Consider the following 18,490-nt stretch of genomic DNA (forward strand, 5'->3'; position numbering starts at 1 on the left):
CTGAACATCAGCAGGAGAGGACTCTTTAAAGTAGAGACACTACATACTGATATACACCTGAACATCAGCAGGAGAGGACTCTTTAAAGTAGAGACACTACATACTGATATACACCTGAACATCAGCAGGAGAGGACTCTTTAAAGTAGAGACACTACATACTGATATACACCTGAACATCAGCAGGAGAGGACTCTTTAAAGTAGAGACACTACATACTGATATACACCTGAACATCAGCAGGAGAGGACTCTTTAAAGTAGAGACACTACATACTGATATACACCTGAACATCAGCAGGAGAGGACTCTTTAAAGTAGAGACACTACATACTGATATACACCTGAACATCAGCAGGAGAGGACTCTTTAAAGTAGAGACACTACATACTGATATACACCTGAACATCAGCAGGAGAGGACTCTTTAAAGTAGAGACACTACATACTGATATACACCTGAACATCAGCAGGAGAGGACTCTTTAAAGTAGAGACACTACATACTGATATACACCTGAACATCAGCAGGAGAGGACTCTTTAAAGTAGAGACACTACATACTGATATACACCTGAACATCAGCAGGAGAGGACTCTTTAAAGTAGAGACACTACATACTGATATACACCTGAACATCAGCAGGAGAGGACTCTTTAAAGTAGAGACACTACATACTGATATACACCTGAACATCAGCAGGAGAGGACTCTTTAAAGTAGAGACACTACATACTGATATACACCTGAACATCAGCAGGAGAGGACTCTTTAAAGTAGAGACACTACATACTGATATACACCTGAACATCAGCAGGAGAGGACTCTTTAAAGTAGAGACACTACATACTGATATACACCTGAACATCAGCAGGAGAGGACTCTTTAAAGTAGAGACACTACATACTGATATACACCTGAACATCAGCAGGAGAGGACTCTTTAAAGTAGAGACACTACATACTGATATACACCTGAACATCAGCAGGAGAGGACTCTTTAAAGTAGAGACACTACATACTGATATACACCTGAACATCAGCAGGAGAGGACTCTTTAAAGTAGAGACACTACATACTGATATACACCTGAACATCAGCAGGAGAGGACTCTTTAAAGTAGAGACACTACATACTGATATACACCTGAACATCAGCAGGAGAGGACTCTTTAAAGTAGAGACACTACATACTGATATACACCTGAACATCAGCAGGAGAGGACTCTTTAAAGTAGAGACACTACATACTGATATACACCTGAACATCAGCAGGAGAGGACTCTTTAAAGTAGAGACACTACATACTGATATACACCTGAACATCAGCAGGAGAGGACTCTTTAAAGTAGAGACACTACATACTGATATACACCTGAACATCAGCAGGAGAGGACTCTTTAAAGTAGAGACACTACATACTGATATACACCTGAACATCAGCAGGAGAGGACTCTTTAAAGTAGAGACACTACATACTGATATACACCTGAACATCAGCAGGAGAGGACTCTTTAAAGTAGAGACACTACATACTGATATACACCTGAACATCAGCAGGAGAGGACTCTTTAAAGTAGAGACACTACATACTGATATACACCTGAACATCAGCAGGAGAGGACTCTTTAAAGTAGAGACACTACATACTGATATACACCTGAACATCAGCAGGAGAGGACTCTTTAAAGTAGAGACACTACATACTGATATACACCTGAACATCAGCAGGAGAGGACTCTTTAAAGTAGAGACACTACATACTGATATACACCTGAACATCAGCAGGAGAGGACTCTTTAAAGTAGAGACACTACATACTGATATACACCTGAACATCAGCAGGAGAGGACTCTTTAAAGTAGAGACACTACATACTGATATACACCTGAACATCAGCAGGAGAGGACTCTTTAAAGTAGAGACACTACATACTGATATACACCTGAACATCAGCAGGAGAGGACTCTTTAAAGTAGAGACACTACATACTGATATACACCTGAACATCAGCAGGAGAGGACTCTTTAAAGTAGAGACACTACATACTGATATACACCTGAACATCAGCAGGAGAGGACTCTTTAAAGTAGAGACACTACATACTGATATACACCTGAACATCAGCAGGAGAGGACTCTTTATACACCTGAACATCAGCAGGAGAGGACTCTTTAAAGTAGAGACACTACATACTGATATACACCTGAACATCAGCAGGAGAGGACTCTTTAAAGTAGAGACACTACATACTGATATACACCTGAACATCAGCAGGAGAGGACTCTTTAAAGTAGAGACACTACATACTGATATACACCTGAACATCAGCAGGAGAGGACTCTTTAAAGTAGAGACACTACATACTGATATACACCTGAACATCAGCAGGAGAGGACTCTTTAAAGTAGAGACACTACATACTGATATACACCTGAACATCAGCAGGAGAGGACTCTTTAAAGTAGAGACACTACATACTGATATACACCTGAACATCAGCAGGAGAGGACTCTTTAAAGTAGAGACACTACATACTGATATACACCTGAACATCAGCAGGAGAGGACTCTTTAAAGTAGAGACACTACATACTGATATACACCTGAACATCAGCAGGAGAGGACTCTTTAAAGTAGAGACACTACATACTGATATACACCTGAACATCAGCAGGAGAGGACTCTTTAAAGTAGAGACACTACATACTGATATACACCTGAACATCAGCAGGAGAGGACTCTTTAAAGTAGAGACACTACATACTGATATACACCTGAACATCAGCAGGAGAGGACTCTTTAAAGTAGAGACACTACATACTGATATACACCTGAACATCAGCAGGAGAGGACTCTTTAAAGTAGAGACACTACATACTGATATACACCTGAACATCAGCAGGAGAGGACTCTTTAAAGTAGAGACACTACATACTGATATACACCTGAACATCAGCAGGAGAGGACTCTTTAAAGTAGAGACACTACATACTGATATACACCTGAACATCAGCAGGAGAGGACTCTTTAAAGTAGAGACACTACATACTGATATACACCTGAACATCAGCAGGAGAGGACTCTTTAAAGTAGAGACACTACATACTGATATACACCTGAACATCAGCAGGAGAGGACTCTTTAAAGTAGAGACACTACATACTGATATACACCTGAACATCAGCAGGAGAGGACTCTTTAAAGTAGAGACACTACATACTGATATACACCTGAACATCAGCAGGAGAGGACTCTTTAAAGTAGAGACACTACATACTGATATACACCTGAACATCAGCAGGAGAGGACTCTTTAAAGTAGAGACACTACATACTGATATACACCTGAACATCAGCAGGAGAGGACTCTTTAAAGTAGAGACACTACATACTGATATACACCTGAACATCAGCAGGAGAGGACTCTTTAAAGTAGAGACACTACATACTGATATACACCTGAACATCAGCAGGAGAGGACTCTTTAAAGTAGAGACACTACATACTGATATACACCTGAACATCAGCAGGAGAGGACTCTTTAAAGTAGAGACACTACATACTGATATACACCTGAACATCAGCAGGAGAGGACTCTTTAAAGTAGAGACACTACATACTGATATACACCTGAACATCAGCAGGAGAGGACTCTTTAAAGTAGAGACACTACATACTGATATACACCTGAACATCAGCAGGAGAGGACTCTTTAAAGTAGAGACACTACATACTGATATACACCTGAACATCAGCAGGAGAGGACTCTTTAAAGTAGAGACACTACATACTGATATACACCTGAACATCAGCAGGAGAGGACTCTTTAAAGTAGAGACACTACATACTGATATACACCTGAACATCAGCAGGAGAGGACTCTTTAAAGTAGAGACACTACATACTGATATACACCTGAACATCAGCAGGAGAGGACTCTTTAAAGTAGAGACACTACATACTGATATACACCTGAACATCAGCAGGAGAGGACTCTTTAAAGTAGAGACACTACATACTGATATACACCTGAACATCAGCAGGAGAGGACTCTTTAAAGTAGAGACACTACATACTGATATACACCTGAACATCAGCAGGAGAGGACTCTTTAAAGTAGAGACACTACATACTGATATACACCTGAACATCAGCAGGAGAGGACTCTTTAAAGTAGAGACACTACATACTGATATACACCTGAACATCAGCAGGAGAGGACTCTTTAAAGTAGAGACACTACATACTGATATACACCTGAACATCAGCAGGAGAGGACTCTTTAAAGTAGAGACACTACATACTGATATACACCTGAACATCAGCAGGAGAGGACTCTTTAAAGTAGAGACACTACATACTGATATACACCTGAACATCAGCAGGAGAGGACTCTTTAAAGTAGAGACACTACATACTGATATACACCTGAACATCAGCAGGAGAGGACTCTTTAAAGTAGAGACACTACATACTGATATACACCTGAACATCAGCAGGAGAGGACTCTTTAAAGTAGAGACACTACATACTGATATACACCTGAACATCAGCAGGAGAGGACTCTTTAAAGTAGAGACACTACATACTGATATACACCTGAACATCAGCAGGAGAGGACTCTTTAAAGTAGAGACACTACATACTGATATACACCTGAACATCAGCAGGAGAGGACTCTTTAAAGTAGAGACACTACATACTGATATACACCTGAACATCAGCAGGAGAGGACTCTTTAAAGTAGAGACACTACATACTGATATACACCTGAACATCAGCAGGAGAGGACTCTTTAAAGTAGAGACACTACATACTGATATACACCTGAACATCAGCAGGAGAGGACTCTTTAAAGTAGAGACACTACATACTGATATACACCTGAACATCAGCAGGAGAGGACTCTTTAAAGTAGAGACACTACATACTGATATACACCTGAACATCAGCAGGAGAGGACTCTTTAAAGTAGAGACACTACATACTGATATACACCTGAACATCAGCAGGAGAGGACTCTTTAAAGTAGAGACACTACATACTGATATACACCTGAACATCAGCAGGAGAGGACTCTTTAAAGTAGAGACACTACATACTGATATACACCTGAACATCAGCAGGAGAGGACTCTTTAAAGTAGAGACACTACATACTGATATACACCTGAACATCAGCAGGAGAGGACTCTTTAAAGTAGAGACACTACATACTGATATACACCTGAACATCAGCAGGAGAGGACTCTTTAAAGTAGAGACACTACATACTGATATACACCTGAACATCAGCAGGAGAGGACTCTTTAAAGTAGAGACACTACATACTGATATACACCTGAACATCAGCAGGAGAGGACTCTTTAAAGTAGAGACACTACATACTGATATACACCTGAACATCAGCAGGAGAGGACTCTTTAAAGTAGAGACACTACATACTGATATACACCTGAACATCAGCAGGAGAGGACTCTTTAAAGTAGAGACACTACATACTGATATACACCTGAACATCAGCAGGAGAGGACTCTTTAAAGTAGAGACACTACATACTGATATACACCTGAACATCAGCAGGAGAGGACTCTTTAAAGTAGAGACACTACATACTGATATACACCTGAACATCAGCAGGAGAGGACTCTTTAAAGTAGAGACACTACATACTGATATACACCTGAACATCAGCAGGAGAGGACTCTTTAAAGTAGAGACACTACATACTGATATACACCTGAACATCAGCAGGAGAGGACTCTTTAAAGTAGAGACACTACATACTGATATACACCTGAACATCAGCAGGAGAGGACTCTTTAAAGTAGAGACACTACATACTGATATACACCTGAACATCAGCAGGAGAGGACTCTTTAAAGTAGAGACACTACATACTGATATACACCTGAACATCAGCAGGAGAGGACTCTTTAAAGTAGAGACACTACATACTGATATACACCTGAACATCAGCAGGAGAGGACTCTTTAAAGTAGAGACACTACATACTGATATACACCTGAACATCAGCAGGAGAGGACTCTTTAAAGTAGAGACACTACATACTGATATACACCTGAACATCAGCAGGAGAGGACTCTTTAAAGTAGAGACACTACATACTGATATACACCTGAACATCAGCAGGAGAGGACTCTTTAAAGTAGAGACACTACATACTGATATACACCTGAACATCAGCAGGAGAGGACTCTTAAAGTAGAGACACTACATACTGATATACACCTGAACATCAGCAGGAGAGGACTCTTTAAAGTAGAGACACTACATACTGATATACACCTGAACATCAGCAGGAGAGGACTCTTTAAAGTAGAGACACTACATACTGATATACACCTGAACATCAGCAGGAGAGGACTCTTTAAAGTAGAGACACTACATACTGATATACACCTGAACATCAGCAGGAGAGGACTCTTTAAAGTAGAGACACTACATACTGATATACACCTGAACATCAGCAGGAGAGGACTCTTTAAAGTAGAGACACTACATACTGATATACACCTGAACATCAGCAGGAGAGGACTCTTTAAAGTAGAGACACTACATACTGATATACACCTGAACATCAGCAGGAGAGGACTCTTTAAAGTAGAGACACTACATACTGATATACACCTGAACATCAGCAGGAGAGGACTCTTTAAAGTAGAGACACTACATACTGATATACACCTGAACATCAGCAGGAGAGGACTCTTTAAAGTAGAGACACTACATACTGATATACACCTGAACATCAGCAGGAGAGGACTCTTTAAAGTAGAGACACTACATACTGATATACACCTGAACATCAGCAGGAGAGGACTCTTTAAAGTAGAGACACTACATACTGATATACACCTGAACATCAGCAGGAGAGGACTCTTTAAAGTAGAGACACTACATACTGATATACACCTGAACATCAGCAGGAGAGGACTCTTTAAAGTAGAGACACTACATACTGATATACACCTGAACATCAGCAGGAGAGGACTCTTTAAAGTAGAGACACTACATACTGATATACACCTGAACATCAGCAGGAGAGGACTCTTTAAAGTAGAGACACTACATACTGATATACACCTGAACATCAGCAGGAGAGGACTCTTTAAAGTAGAGACACTACATACTGATATACACCTGAACATCAGCAGGAGAGGACTCTTTAAAGTAGAGACACTACATACTGATATACACCTGAACATCAGCAGGAGAGGACTCTTTAAAGTAGAGACACTACATACTGATATACACCTGAACATCAGCAGGAGAGGACTCTTTAAAGTAGAGACACTACATACTGATATACACCTGAACATCAGCAGGAGAGGACTCTTTAAAGTAGAGACACTACATACTGATATACACCTGAACATCAGCAGGAGAGGACTCTTTAAAGTAGAGACACTACATACTGATATACACCTGAACATCAGCAGGAGAGGACTCTTTAAAGTAGAGACACTACATACTGATATACACCTGAACATCAGCAGGAGAGGACTCTTTAAAGTAGAGACACTACATACTGATATACACCTGAACATCAGCAGGAGAGGACTCTTTAAAGTAGAGACACTACATACTGATATACACCTGAACATCAGCAGGAGAGGACTCTTTAAAGTAGAGACACTACATACTGATATACACCTGAACATCAGCAGGAGAGGACTCTTTAAAGTAGAGACACTACATACTGATATACACCTGAACATCAGCAGGAGAGGACTCTTTAAAGTAGAGACACTACATACTGATATACACCTGAACATCAGCAGGAGAGGACTCTTTAAAGTAGAGACACTACATACTGATATACACCTGAACATCAGCAGGAGAGGACTCTTTAAAGTAGAGACACTACATACTGATATACACCTGAACATCAGCAGGAGAGGACTCTTTAAAGTAGAGACACTACATACTGATATACACCTGAACATCAGCAGGAGAGGACTCTTTAAAGTAGAGACACTACATACTGATATACACCTGAACATCAGCAGGAGAGGACTCTTTAAAGTAGAGACACTACATACTGATATACACCTGAACATCAGCAGGAGAGGACTCTTTAAAGTAGAGACACTACATACTGATATACACCTGAACATCAGCAGGAGAGGACTCTTTAAAGTAGAGACACTACATACTGATATACACCTGAACATCAGCAGGAGAGGACTCTTTAAAGTAGAGACACTACATACTGATATACACCTGAACATCAGCAGGAGAGGACTCTTTAAAGTAGAGACACTACATACTGATATACACCTGAACATCAGCAGGAGAGGACTCTTTAAAGTAGAGACACTACATACTGATATACACCTGAACATCAGCAGGAGAGGACTCTTTAAAGTAGAGACACTACATACTGATATACACCTGAACATCAGCAGGAGAGGACTCTTTAAAGTAGAGACACTACATACTGATATACACCTGAACATCAGCAGGAGAGGACTCTTTAAAGTAGAGACACTACATACTGATATACACCTGAACATCAGCAGGAGAGGACTCTTTAAAGTAGAGACACTACATACTGATATACACCTGAACATCAGCAGGAGAGGACTCTTTAAAGTAGAGACACTACATACTGATATACACCTGAACATCAGCAGGAGAGGACTCTTTAAAGTAGAGACACTACATACTGATATACACCTGAACATCAGCAGGAGAGGACTCTTTAAAGTAGAGACACTACATACTGATATACACCTGAACATCAGCAGGAGAGGACTCTTTAAAGTAGAGACACTACATACTGATATACACCTGAACATCAGCAGGAGAGGACTCTTTAAAGTAGAGACACTACATACTGATATACACCTGAACATCAGCAGGAGAGGACTCTTTAAAGTAGAGACACTACATACTGATATACACCTGAACATCAGCAGGAGAGGACTCTTTAAAGTAGAGACACTACATACTGATATACACCTGAACATCAGCAGGAGAGGACTCTTTAAAGTAGAGACACTACATACTGATATACACCTGAACATCAGCAGGAGAGGACTCTTTAAAGTAGAGACACTACATACTGATATACACCTGAACATCAGCAGGAGAGGACTCTTTAAAGTAGAGACACTACATACTGATATACACCTGAACATCAGCAGGAGAGGACTCTTTAAAGTAGAGACACTACATACTGATATACACCTGAACATCAGCAGGAGAGGACTCTTTAAAGTAGAGACACTACATACTGATATACACCTGAACATCAGCAGGAGAGGACTCTTTAAAGTAGAGACACTACATACTGATATACACCTGAACATCAGCAGGAGAGGACTCTTTAAAGTAGAGACACTACATACTGATATACACCTGAACATCAGCAGGAGAGGACTCTTTAAAGTAGAGACACTACATACTGATATACACCTGAACATCAGCAGGAGAGGACTCTTTAAAGTAGAGACACTACATACTGATATACACCTGAACATCAGCAGGAGAGGACTCTTTAAAGTAGAGACACTACATACTGATATACACCTGAACATCAGCAGGAGAGGACTCTTTAAAGTAGAGACACTACATACTGATATACACCTGAACATCAGCAGGAGAGGACTCTTTAAAGTAGAGACACTACATACTGATATACACCTGAACATCAGCAGGAGAGGACTCTTTAAAGTAGAGACACTACATACTGATATACACCTGAACATCAGCAGGAGAGGACTCTTTAAAGTAGAGACACTACATACTGATATACACCTGAACATCAGCAGGAGAGGACTCTTTAAAGTAGAGACACTACATACTGATATACACCTGAACATCAGCAGGAGAGGACTCTTTAAAGTAGAGACACTACATACTGATATACACCTGAACATCAGCAGGAGAGGACTCTTTAAAGTAGAGACACTACATACTGATATACACCTGAACATCAGCAGGAGAGGACTCTTTAAAGTAGAGACACTACATACTGATATACACCTGAACATCAGCAGGAGAGGACTCTTTAAAGTAGAGACACTACATACTGATATACACCTGAACATCAGCAGGAGAGGACTCTTTAAAGTAGAGCAACTACATACTGATATACACCTGAACATCAGCAGGAGAGGACTCTTTAAAGTAGAGACACTACATACTGATATACACCTGAACATCAGCAGGAGAGGACTCTTTAAAGTAGAGACACTACATACTGATATACACCTGAACATCAGCAGGAGAGGACTCTTTAAAGTAGAGACGCTACATACTGATATACACCCTGAACATCAGCAGGATATATCCTCTCTAATCCCCTGGGGGGAAATCAGGTTTAATAATAGTAAACCATTAACTGATGTTCGATTAATTCACATTTTGTTTTAGTAATCGATTTCAGCTTCCTAAAGCGTCATGTAATATAAAGGTCATTGCACTTCAGAGGATTGTAGTATGGCTCCATTACAAATTATGTGACTGATACGTTTGTTAACAACAGAGATTATTTACTGCAATAATCCAAAGGAAAAATCCCCCAGAGAGTGGGGGAGAAACGTCCTTTGAAGGGAACACAGGGATTTTAACCTTTGCAGACCCTTGACATGCACTAAAACCCATAAAAACAACCCAGAGCAGACATTTTTTTTTGTAAAGCACTTTGAATCGCCTTGCCTTAAAGGTCACCTATTATGCAAAATCCCCTTCTTCATGTCTCTTCTACATCAAAATGTGTCCCCACTTCTTCATGTCTCTTCTACATCAACATGTGTCCCCTCTTCTTCATGTCTCTTCTCCATCAACATGTGTCCCCTCTTCTTCATGTCTCTTCTACATCAACATGTGCCCCCTCTCCTTCATGTCTCTTCTACATCAACATGTGCCCCCTCTCCTTCATGTCTCTTCTACATCAACATGTGTCCCCTCTTCTTCATGTCTCTTCTACTTCAACATGTGTCCCCTCTTCTTCATGTCTCTTCTACATCAAAATGTGTCCCCTCTTCTTCATGTCTCCTCTACATCAACATGTGTCCCCTCTTCTTCATGTCTCTTCTACATCAACATGTGTCCCCTCTTCTTCATGTCTCTTCTACATCAACATGTGTCCCCTCTTCTTCATGTCTCTTCTTCATCAACATGTGTCCCCGTGTCCCCTCTTCTTCATGTCTCTTCTACATCAACATGTGTCCCCTCTTCTTCATGTCTCTTCTACATCAACATGTGTCCCCTCTTCTTCATGTCTCTTCTACATCAACATGTGTCCCCTCTTCTTCATGTCTCTTCTACATCAAAATGTGTCCCTCTTCTCATGTCTCTTTCATCAAAATGTGTCCCCTCTTCTTCATGTCTCTTCTACATCAACAATGTGTCCCCTCTTCTTCATGTCTCTTCTACATCAACATGTGTCCTCCCCTCTTCTTCATGTCTCTTCTACATCAACATGTGTCCCCTCTTCTTCATTCTCTTCTACATCAACATGTGTCCCCCTCTTCTTCATGTCTCTCTCTTCTACATCAACATGTGTCCCCTCTTCTTCATGTCTCTTCTACATCAAATGTGTCCCCTCTTCTTATGTCTCTTCTTCATCAACATGTGTCCCCTCTTCTTCATGTCTCTTCTACATCAACATGTGTCCCCTCTTCTTCATGTCTCTTCTACATCAACATGTGTCCCCTCTTCTTCATGTCTCTTCTACATCAACATGTGTCCCCTCTGTGGAAAGAGACTCTGAAAGTCTCAGGAACAAAGATTCTCTCTCTTTTTGATCAATTTCTATAAAAACCTGTCTGAAAATGAGCTGATCAGATTTTGGCCACTTTGTGATGTCATAACGATGTGTTGTCTTGTGTAACCATTAGCCAATCAGCAACCAAGGTAACCCCCCCCCCCCTTATCACCTGAATCTCCTCCTAGAGCTCCATTGAGTTCTTTGTAACCAAATGTCTCTCAGAGGGGCGTGGGGAAGGGGCTCCTTATTTTCATCTAAATTAACAGACAGAGAATCAGCACTTTGGAAACAGGGCTGAAACAGAGGGGATTATGGGTAATGCTGCAATGATCTGTTTGGTGTTTCAGCCAATCAGAGACAGGCTCTGGATATATCTGAGACCTGGGATATATTGATGAAAAACAGTATAATAGGGACCTTTAAGATAGAACAGTCTTTACTCATGTTTCCTTTTCTTCTTCTGTGTTTTCAGGATGAAAATGCGGCGGCACAGGGTGTTCTTGCTGTGCACGGTGGGGCTGTGCGTCATCTCCTTCCTGCATTACTACAAGGCCCTCCATTACGTGTCCCTGCTGCGAGAGCTCTCCGCCCCCTACCCCAACATCAAGTCCTTCATCATGGTCACCGGCTTCTTCTGGAGGGAGAAGGGCGTGGGCAGCACCCCGATTAGCCCCGCCTCCCCAGAAGAGGCCCCACCCCTTCCCATCCTCCGCCAATCGGACACCAAAGCCAGAGCGGTGGCAGGCGATGGAGGAGTTGGAGGACTGGGGATCGGGGGGGTCGTGGTGGGAGGAGATGGGATCGTTGGTAATGCAGGGCTGGAGGTGAGGTTGAGGGACGAGCCGGCACCCCCTCACCCCTGGGAGAAACCAGAAGAGAACCAGCGGGGGGACAATCCCATTGATGTGAGTGAAACATTACTTTATTATGAACATTTAAGAATTGAGTTTTTCCTTGGTTTACATATCCGTTTATCAATGCCAACAAAATGTAGACATTTATGTTACCCTAATCCCCTTCTCTCTTCTTGGTCGTTCCTCCCAGGAGAGAGCTGAAGACGAAGGAGGTTTATTGGCGCAATATATTCTTCCAATTGCCCAATCCTAGTTAGCATAATTCAAATTTCAATGCCCAACTGTCTAGTTTTTCTGTTTAACAATGTCAACAAAATATAGACATTTATGTTACTCTATGGACAAGTTACCCAAAATATAGACATTTATGTTACTCTATGGACAAGTTACCCAAAATATAGACATTTATGTTACTCTATGGACAAGTTACCCAAAATATAGACATTTATGTTACTCTATGGACAAGTTACCCAAAATATAGATATTTATGTTACTCTATGGACAAGTTACCCAAAATATAGACATTTATGTTGGACAAGCGTCTTTGAGCACTAGGAAAAGCGCTATACAAATCAAATATATTATTATTATTATAAGTTACCCTATAACGATACGATACGATACGATAATACTTTATTGGTCAGATCAAGTCTGAAATGCTCCTTGCATCACAGCAGCTCCATTTGTAACATCAACAGACACACATCAACACACATGAGAAACAAACAACAAACATGTAACATCACAGCAGGATCAGTGAGAGAAAGCTGCTCAAAGAGCCTTCAGCGTGCATCTGATCTGGATTCAGCTCTGAGGACGGACTGGAGCACAAAGGATGCTTCAGGCTGACTTTAGTGAATCTCCATCAGATGGTAGCAGTTCAGATTCAGAACATGCTTTGGGTCCCAGGTGATGTTGTTGTAATCCCCGTCTCTTCTTGGTCTTTCCTCCAGGAGAGAGCTGAAGACCACTTGAAACCCAGAAACCCGAGTCACCCTGCAGGCCCTGACCTCCCGGAGAACCTCCTGGTGGGGAAGCAGCACAAGGACAAAAAACGGATGCAAGACCCCTTAAAATTATTGGGAGACCTCCACACCCGCAATCACCAGCTCCTCAATGACAGAACAGCTTTCTTTGTCCGAACCAAAGCCGGAGCCTTTTGTTTTAGGCAGGGAACAGAGGTGGCTACCCAAAAGGAATACTCTGGGAAAACTGGGGGGGTTGTGGCTAACGGAGCAGGGGAAGGTAATCGAAATGCTGGGCAAAGGAAGCCTCTGGAGGTCCAGCAGCAGCCCTCCATGAATCCTAAAGCAAAGACCAGAGCCAGAGGGAATGGGAAGCGCCTGGTGAAGTGTGTGTGTCGGCCGGGGTGGCACGGGCCGTACTGCGGGGTTCCCACCATGGTGTACCACTCCAACCTGCCCACCAAGGAGCGGTTGACGCCCAGAGAAACCCCGCGGAGGGTCATCAACGCCATCAACGTGAACCACGAGTTCGACCTGCTGCACGTACGCTTTCACGAGCTCTCACAGGCAGTCGATCTCTTCCTCGTCTGTGAATCCAACTTCACTGCATACGGAGAGAAACGGCCTCTGAGGTAAGACTTATTTATGTCTTAATGTGTGCATATGTATAGATGTGTCTGTTGATTGTGTATTTATAGGTATATACATATTTTATATATATTTGTATACATATTTGTATTCGGGATTGGGGGGAAACGGTATTTTGATTTCTCTGTCTGTTCACACAACTTGACTTTGACTTTGAAGACACCATTCTCGTGTGTGTGAATGTGTGTGTGTGGAGATTATTCAAGCCTCCATGGTCAAGATGTTTAATGTGTAACTGAGCTGCTTCATGGCCATCAGAAGGTGACTCTTTATGGCAGTAAAACCTTGTAAAATGACGTGCATGCTGAGCAAACTTCGAATATTTTTTTTTATTCTAATATTCGGCCCGCAGGGGGGGGGGGTCGTAGTAATCAGCAGCGAACCGCTTCAACATGTGTATTTTGGTGTATTCACGGCATTCATTTTGTTATTCTACAGTATTGTTGTTTTATAGTTATTAACCCAATTTGTGTTCTTTGAAATTGAAATTGTGTTTGTTACTTTAGTTGCAGATGTATGTCTTAAGTGTAATTTGGCTTGGCTTCCTATTTATGGACATGATTTTATTTTGAAGGAGAGGTAGCGTTGTTGACAGGAAGTTGTTGTTGCTATGGAAACAACGTGACGGAGATTAACGGAGAAAAGTAATATCTACATGTAAAGACGGAAAAAGTAAACAATAACGTTTATGGTTAAGTGTTAGCACCCCCGAACAAGCTCTTACGTTGAGATTGCAGATTTCAATAAATTCAATTTGAAAAAAAAAAGGGAAAAAAACGAAAAAACAAACAAAACGAATATCCGAATAACGAAATTGAAACCCGAATAGTACTCCAACGAACGAATATTCGGATATTCGAATATTCGGATATTCGAATATTCGGGTACAGCCCTAGACACTTGTATCACAGCGCAGTGAAGTTATTTGTGTAAATATTAGGGATGTAACGATATACCGAATATCGCGGTATCGATAAATAAACGTCCCAATACCGTTGTGAGACTGACAAAATCTACCGCGATTTAAAAATCTAAAACATTAAAACACTTTTTTTTTTTTAAACCTTTATTCAACCAGATGGTCCCATTGAGATCATCGATCTCTTTTTCAAGGGAGACCTGTCCAACATGGCAGCAAGTAGGTTACAACATGAACATAAAACAACAGATAATAATAAAGGACATGGTATTTACAGGGCTACATGTACACACCTAGAGACATTGACAAGTACCAACAGTATATTTATATCTCTGTCAATAAGCCTCACCTTCTTGGCAAACACTGTATTCTTTTTGAAGAGGTGGAGAGACAATGCACAGTTTGACCCACTGCTGCCAACATGCCTACTTTGTTTGGTAGTACTAGTAGGTACAAAAACACTGGTTTTCTTGTTCCAGTCTGTTACTGTCACTTTGTTTTTGACACTTTAAAATACTGCTATCCAACTAAAATGCTGTTCAAATCAGATTTATTATTTAATAAAGAAAAATGTTCCAAGTGAAAAATTGTTCAATTAAAAAAAAAAAGATTTACATTTTTTTTTTTTTATTATTCAATATCGCGATAAATACCGTACCATGGACTTGTTATCATGATATTATCGTGCCGTGAGTTTTTGGTATCGTTACATCCCTAATAAATATCATATAATATAATCATGTCATCATCACGTCTTAAAAGTAAGGTTGCCTGATAGATTGTATGAGCATGTTTGCAGTGTAGTGGTTGGCAATACAATCTTAAATCCCTTCCAACACTGCAACTTACAATACACTAAAGACATGAGAAATAAGGAAGTAAAACAGTGCACTACAACATTGTGCAAGTGGAACAATGGTACAAGTAAAATGCATGTCAAGTAGGGCAAATTAACTAAAAGACGTCATGCTTAAACTTGTTTCAGTTTGATATAAAACAACAACATTATACATGACTAATGTACAAGAGAAGTCTATCTGATAGATCCTTATTTAAGGGTTTTTGGTTACATGCAGGTGAACCACAAACATTCTTGATCAATTTATCATACAATAAAACAGGCGAGATAATCTTCAACCACCACCAGGAAGACTAGGTTTTGAAAAGAAAGTAAGTTGTATAGGAATACAGTGGCTAGAAAGGATGAAGCTGAACAGAAAACTGGCAAATGTCCTGTATTTTTTCATTTAGCTTTATATATATATCACAGAAAAGTCCCAATGTCAGTTTTTTACGATATCGAGCAACACTCCTTATTAGTGTTGCCCGGTGTACCGATACTTGAAAGGTACCGCGATACCCTGCCATTAAAAATGTTACGATTCCTCCGTTTCATTAGTATCGGTACTTTAAGAATGACGGGGAAAAGTACTCCGGTGCGAAAGAGCCGTTTTAATAAGAGCCGTGTGTGTTCAGCGCTCTGCTTCCACTCCCTGCACTGCAGCCGTGCCTGCAGTCCCTCCCCTCTCAAGCACGCTCTAAGTCCCTCCCCTCTCAAGCACGCTCTAAGTGCCTCCCCTCTCAAGCACGCTCTAAGTCCCGCCCCTCTCAAGCACGCTCTAAGTCCCCTCCCCTCTCAAGCACGCTCTAAGTGCCTTCCCTCTCCAGCACGCTCTAAGTGCCTCCCCTCTCAAGCACGCTCTAAGTCCCTCCCCTCTCAAGCACGCTCTAAGTCCCTCCCCTCTAAAGCACGCTCTAAGTGCCTCCACGCTCTAAGTCCCTCCCCTCTCAAGCACGCTCTAAGTACCTTCCCTCTCCAGCACGCTCTAAGTGCCTCCCCTCTCAAGCACGCTCTAAGTCCCTCCCCTCTCAAGCACGCTCTAAGTCCCTCCCCTCTCAAGCACGCTCTAAGTGCCTCCCCTCTCAAGCACGCTCTAAGTCCCTCCCCTCTCAAGCACGCTCTAAGTCCCTCCCCTCTCAAGCACGCTCTAAGTGCCTTCCCTCTCCAGCACGCTCTAAGTGCCTCCCCTCTCAAGCACGCTCTAAGTCCCTCCCCTCTCAAGCATGCTCTAAGTGCCTCCCCTCTCAAGCACGCTCTAAGTCCCTCCCTTCTCAAGCACGCTCTAAGTCCCTCTCCTCTCAATCACGCTCTAAGTGCCTCCCCTCTCAAGCACGCTCTAAGTGCCTCCCCTCTCAAGCATGCTCTAAGTGCCTCCCCTCTCTCGTGCACGCGCTAGCTGCCAGAGCATGTGAGAAAGCGAGAAGCATGGCTGCAAGTGGGAGTGCAGCTGCCGCTGCGCCTCGGCTTGTTGACAAAAAAGACGCCAGAAGCGAAATGTGGAAGTATTTGAGCGATATCTCTGACAGTGAGGGCAAGCCTACGGACACCACGAGGCCTGTCTGTGAGACATGTTTCAGATCCCTGCAAACCAAGGGAGCCAACACATCAGACTTGACTAAGCACCCGCCAACCGGCATCCAGAGCTGTTTAAAGAACTTAAAGACAGACAGGTTAGCGAATGTGATAGATAACATAATTACATCATGCTCAAGCCCATGCCCTCAAATCTAAGTTAAACAAGTGTAATTTATTTTGTGACAAACGAACGTTTTCGTAGTTTGACGAGGCAATTAATGGCAATGATAACTGTCTAATATGGCTATCTTTTTAACTAACTTACCAATGTGGCTAACTTCTGCAATGTACATTTGGTCAATAATTATTTATATTAATGTACTATTACATGTTAATAAAATATAAACTTAACTATCAAAGAAGTCACATCAACTCAAGTATAAAGAAGAGACCATGTTGTAATAAAACACTTAACAGATAAACTACAATTGTATTGATCATGAAAATAATAAAAGAAAAGTATCGAAAAAAAATCGGAATCGCAATTCTTGACTTGGTATCGGTATCGAAACCAAAATGTTGGTATCGTGACAACACTACTCCTTATCATATGTTACTTTATTACCAATGATGCTCCGTTTCCATATTCATCAGTATTATGAATACACAATTGGACAGAATCACAGAAGTGTTTGCCAACTTTCGACACGATGCATTGAGTAGTAATCGTTTACAGCGTTCAGTTCTTGTTTACAGCCAACCTTCATGCTTCTTCAGTATCAGTGTGCGGAATAACAATTACAGCGATGATCCTTTGGCAACAGCACCCACATGCCTCTGGAGCAATTTACAGCAGATTATGACAAGAGCGACATGATTGACTCTGTGTGCGGCCTCGGCGAAGAAGATTGGTGTGTTCAATCATAGGATGTGACACCGCATGAGAGTGGTAACGGTCAGTGAGCAGTCTCCCTCGATATGCATATCAACAGGTTAATGGAGTCGTTCTTCC

General features: G+C 41.6%; 1 protein-coding gene across 1 annotated transcript in view; it reads left to right on the forward strand.

The window, feature by feature from the left end:
• Window positions 1-18,490, forward strand: part of mgat3b (beta-1,4-mannosyl-glycoprotein 4-beta-N-acetylglucosaminyltransferase b) — a 67,187-nt gene that overhangs the window by 34,422 nt on the left and 14,275 nt on the right. The window contains 2 exon segments of the mRNA XM_034227902.1: window positions 12,209-12,641; window positions 13,544-14,187. Of these exon segments, the coding sequence (XP_034083793.1) occupies window positions 12,209-12,641; window positions 13,544-14,187 (1,077 nt within the window).

Source organism: Gymnodraco acuticeps, unplaced genomic scaffold (genome assembly GCF_902827175.1).
Source record: "Gymnodraco acuticeps unplaced genomic scaffold, fGymAcu1.1, whole genome shotgun sequence".
Classification (NCBI taxonomy): Eukaryota; Metazoa; Chordata; class Actinopteri; order Perciformes; family Bathydraconidae; genus Gymnodraco; species Gymnodraco acuticeps.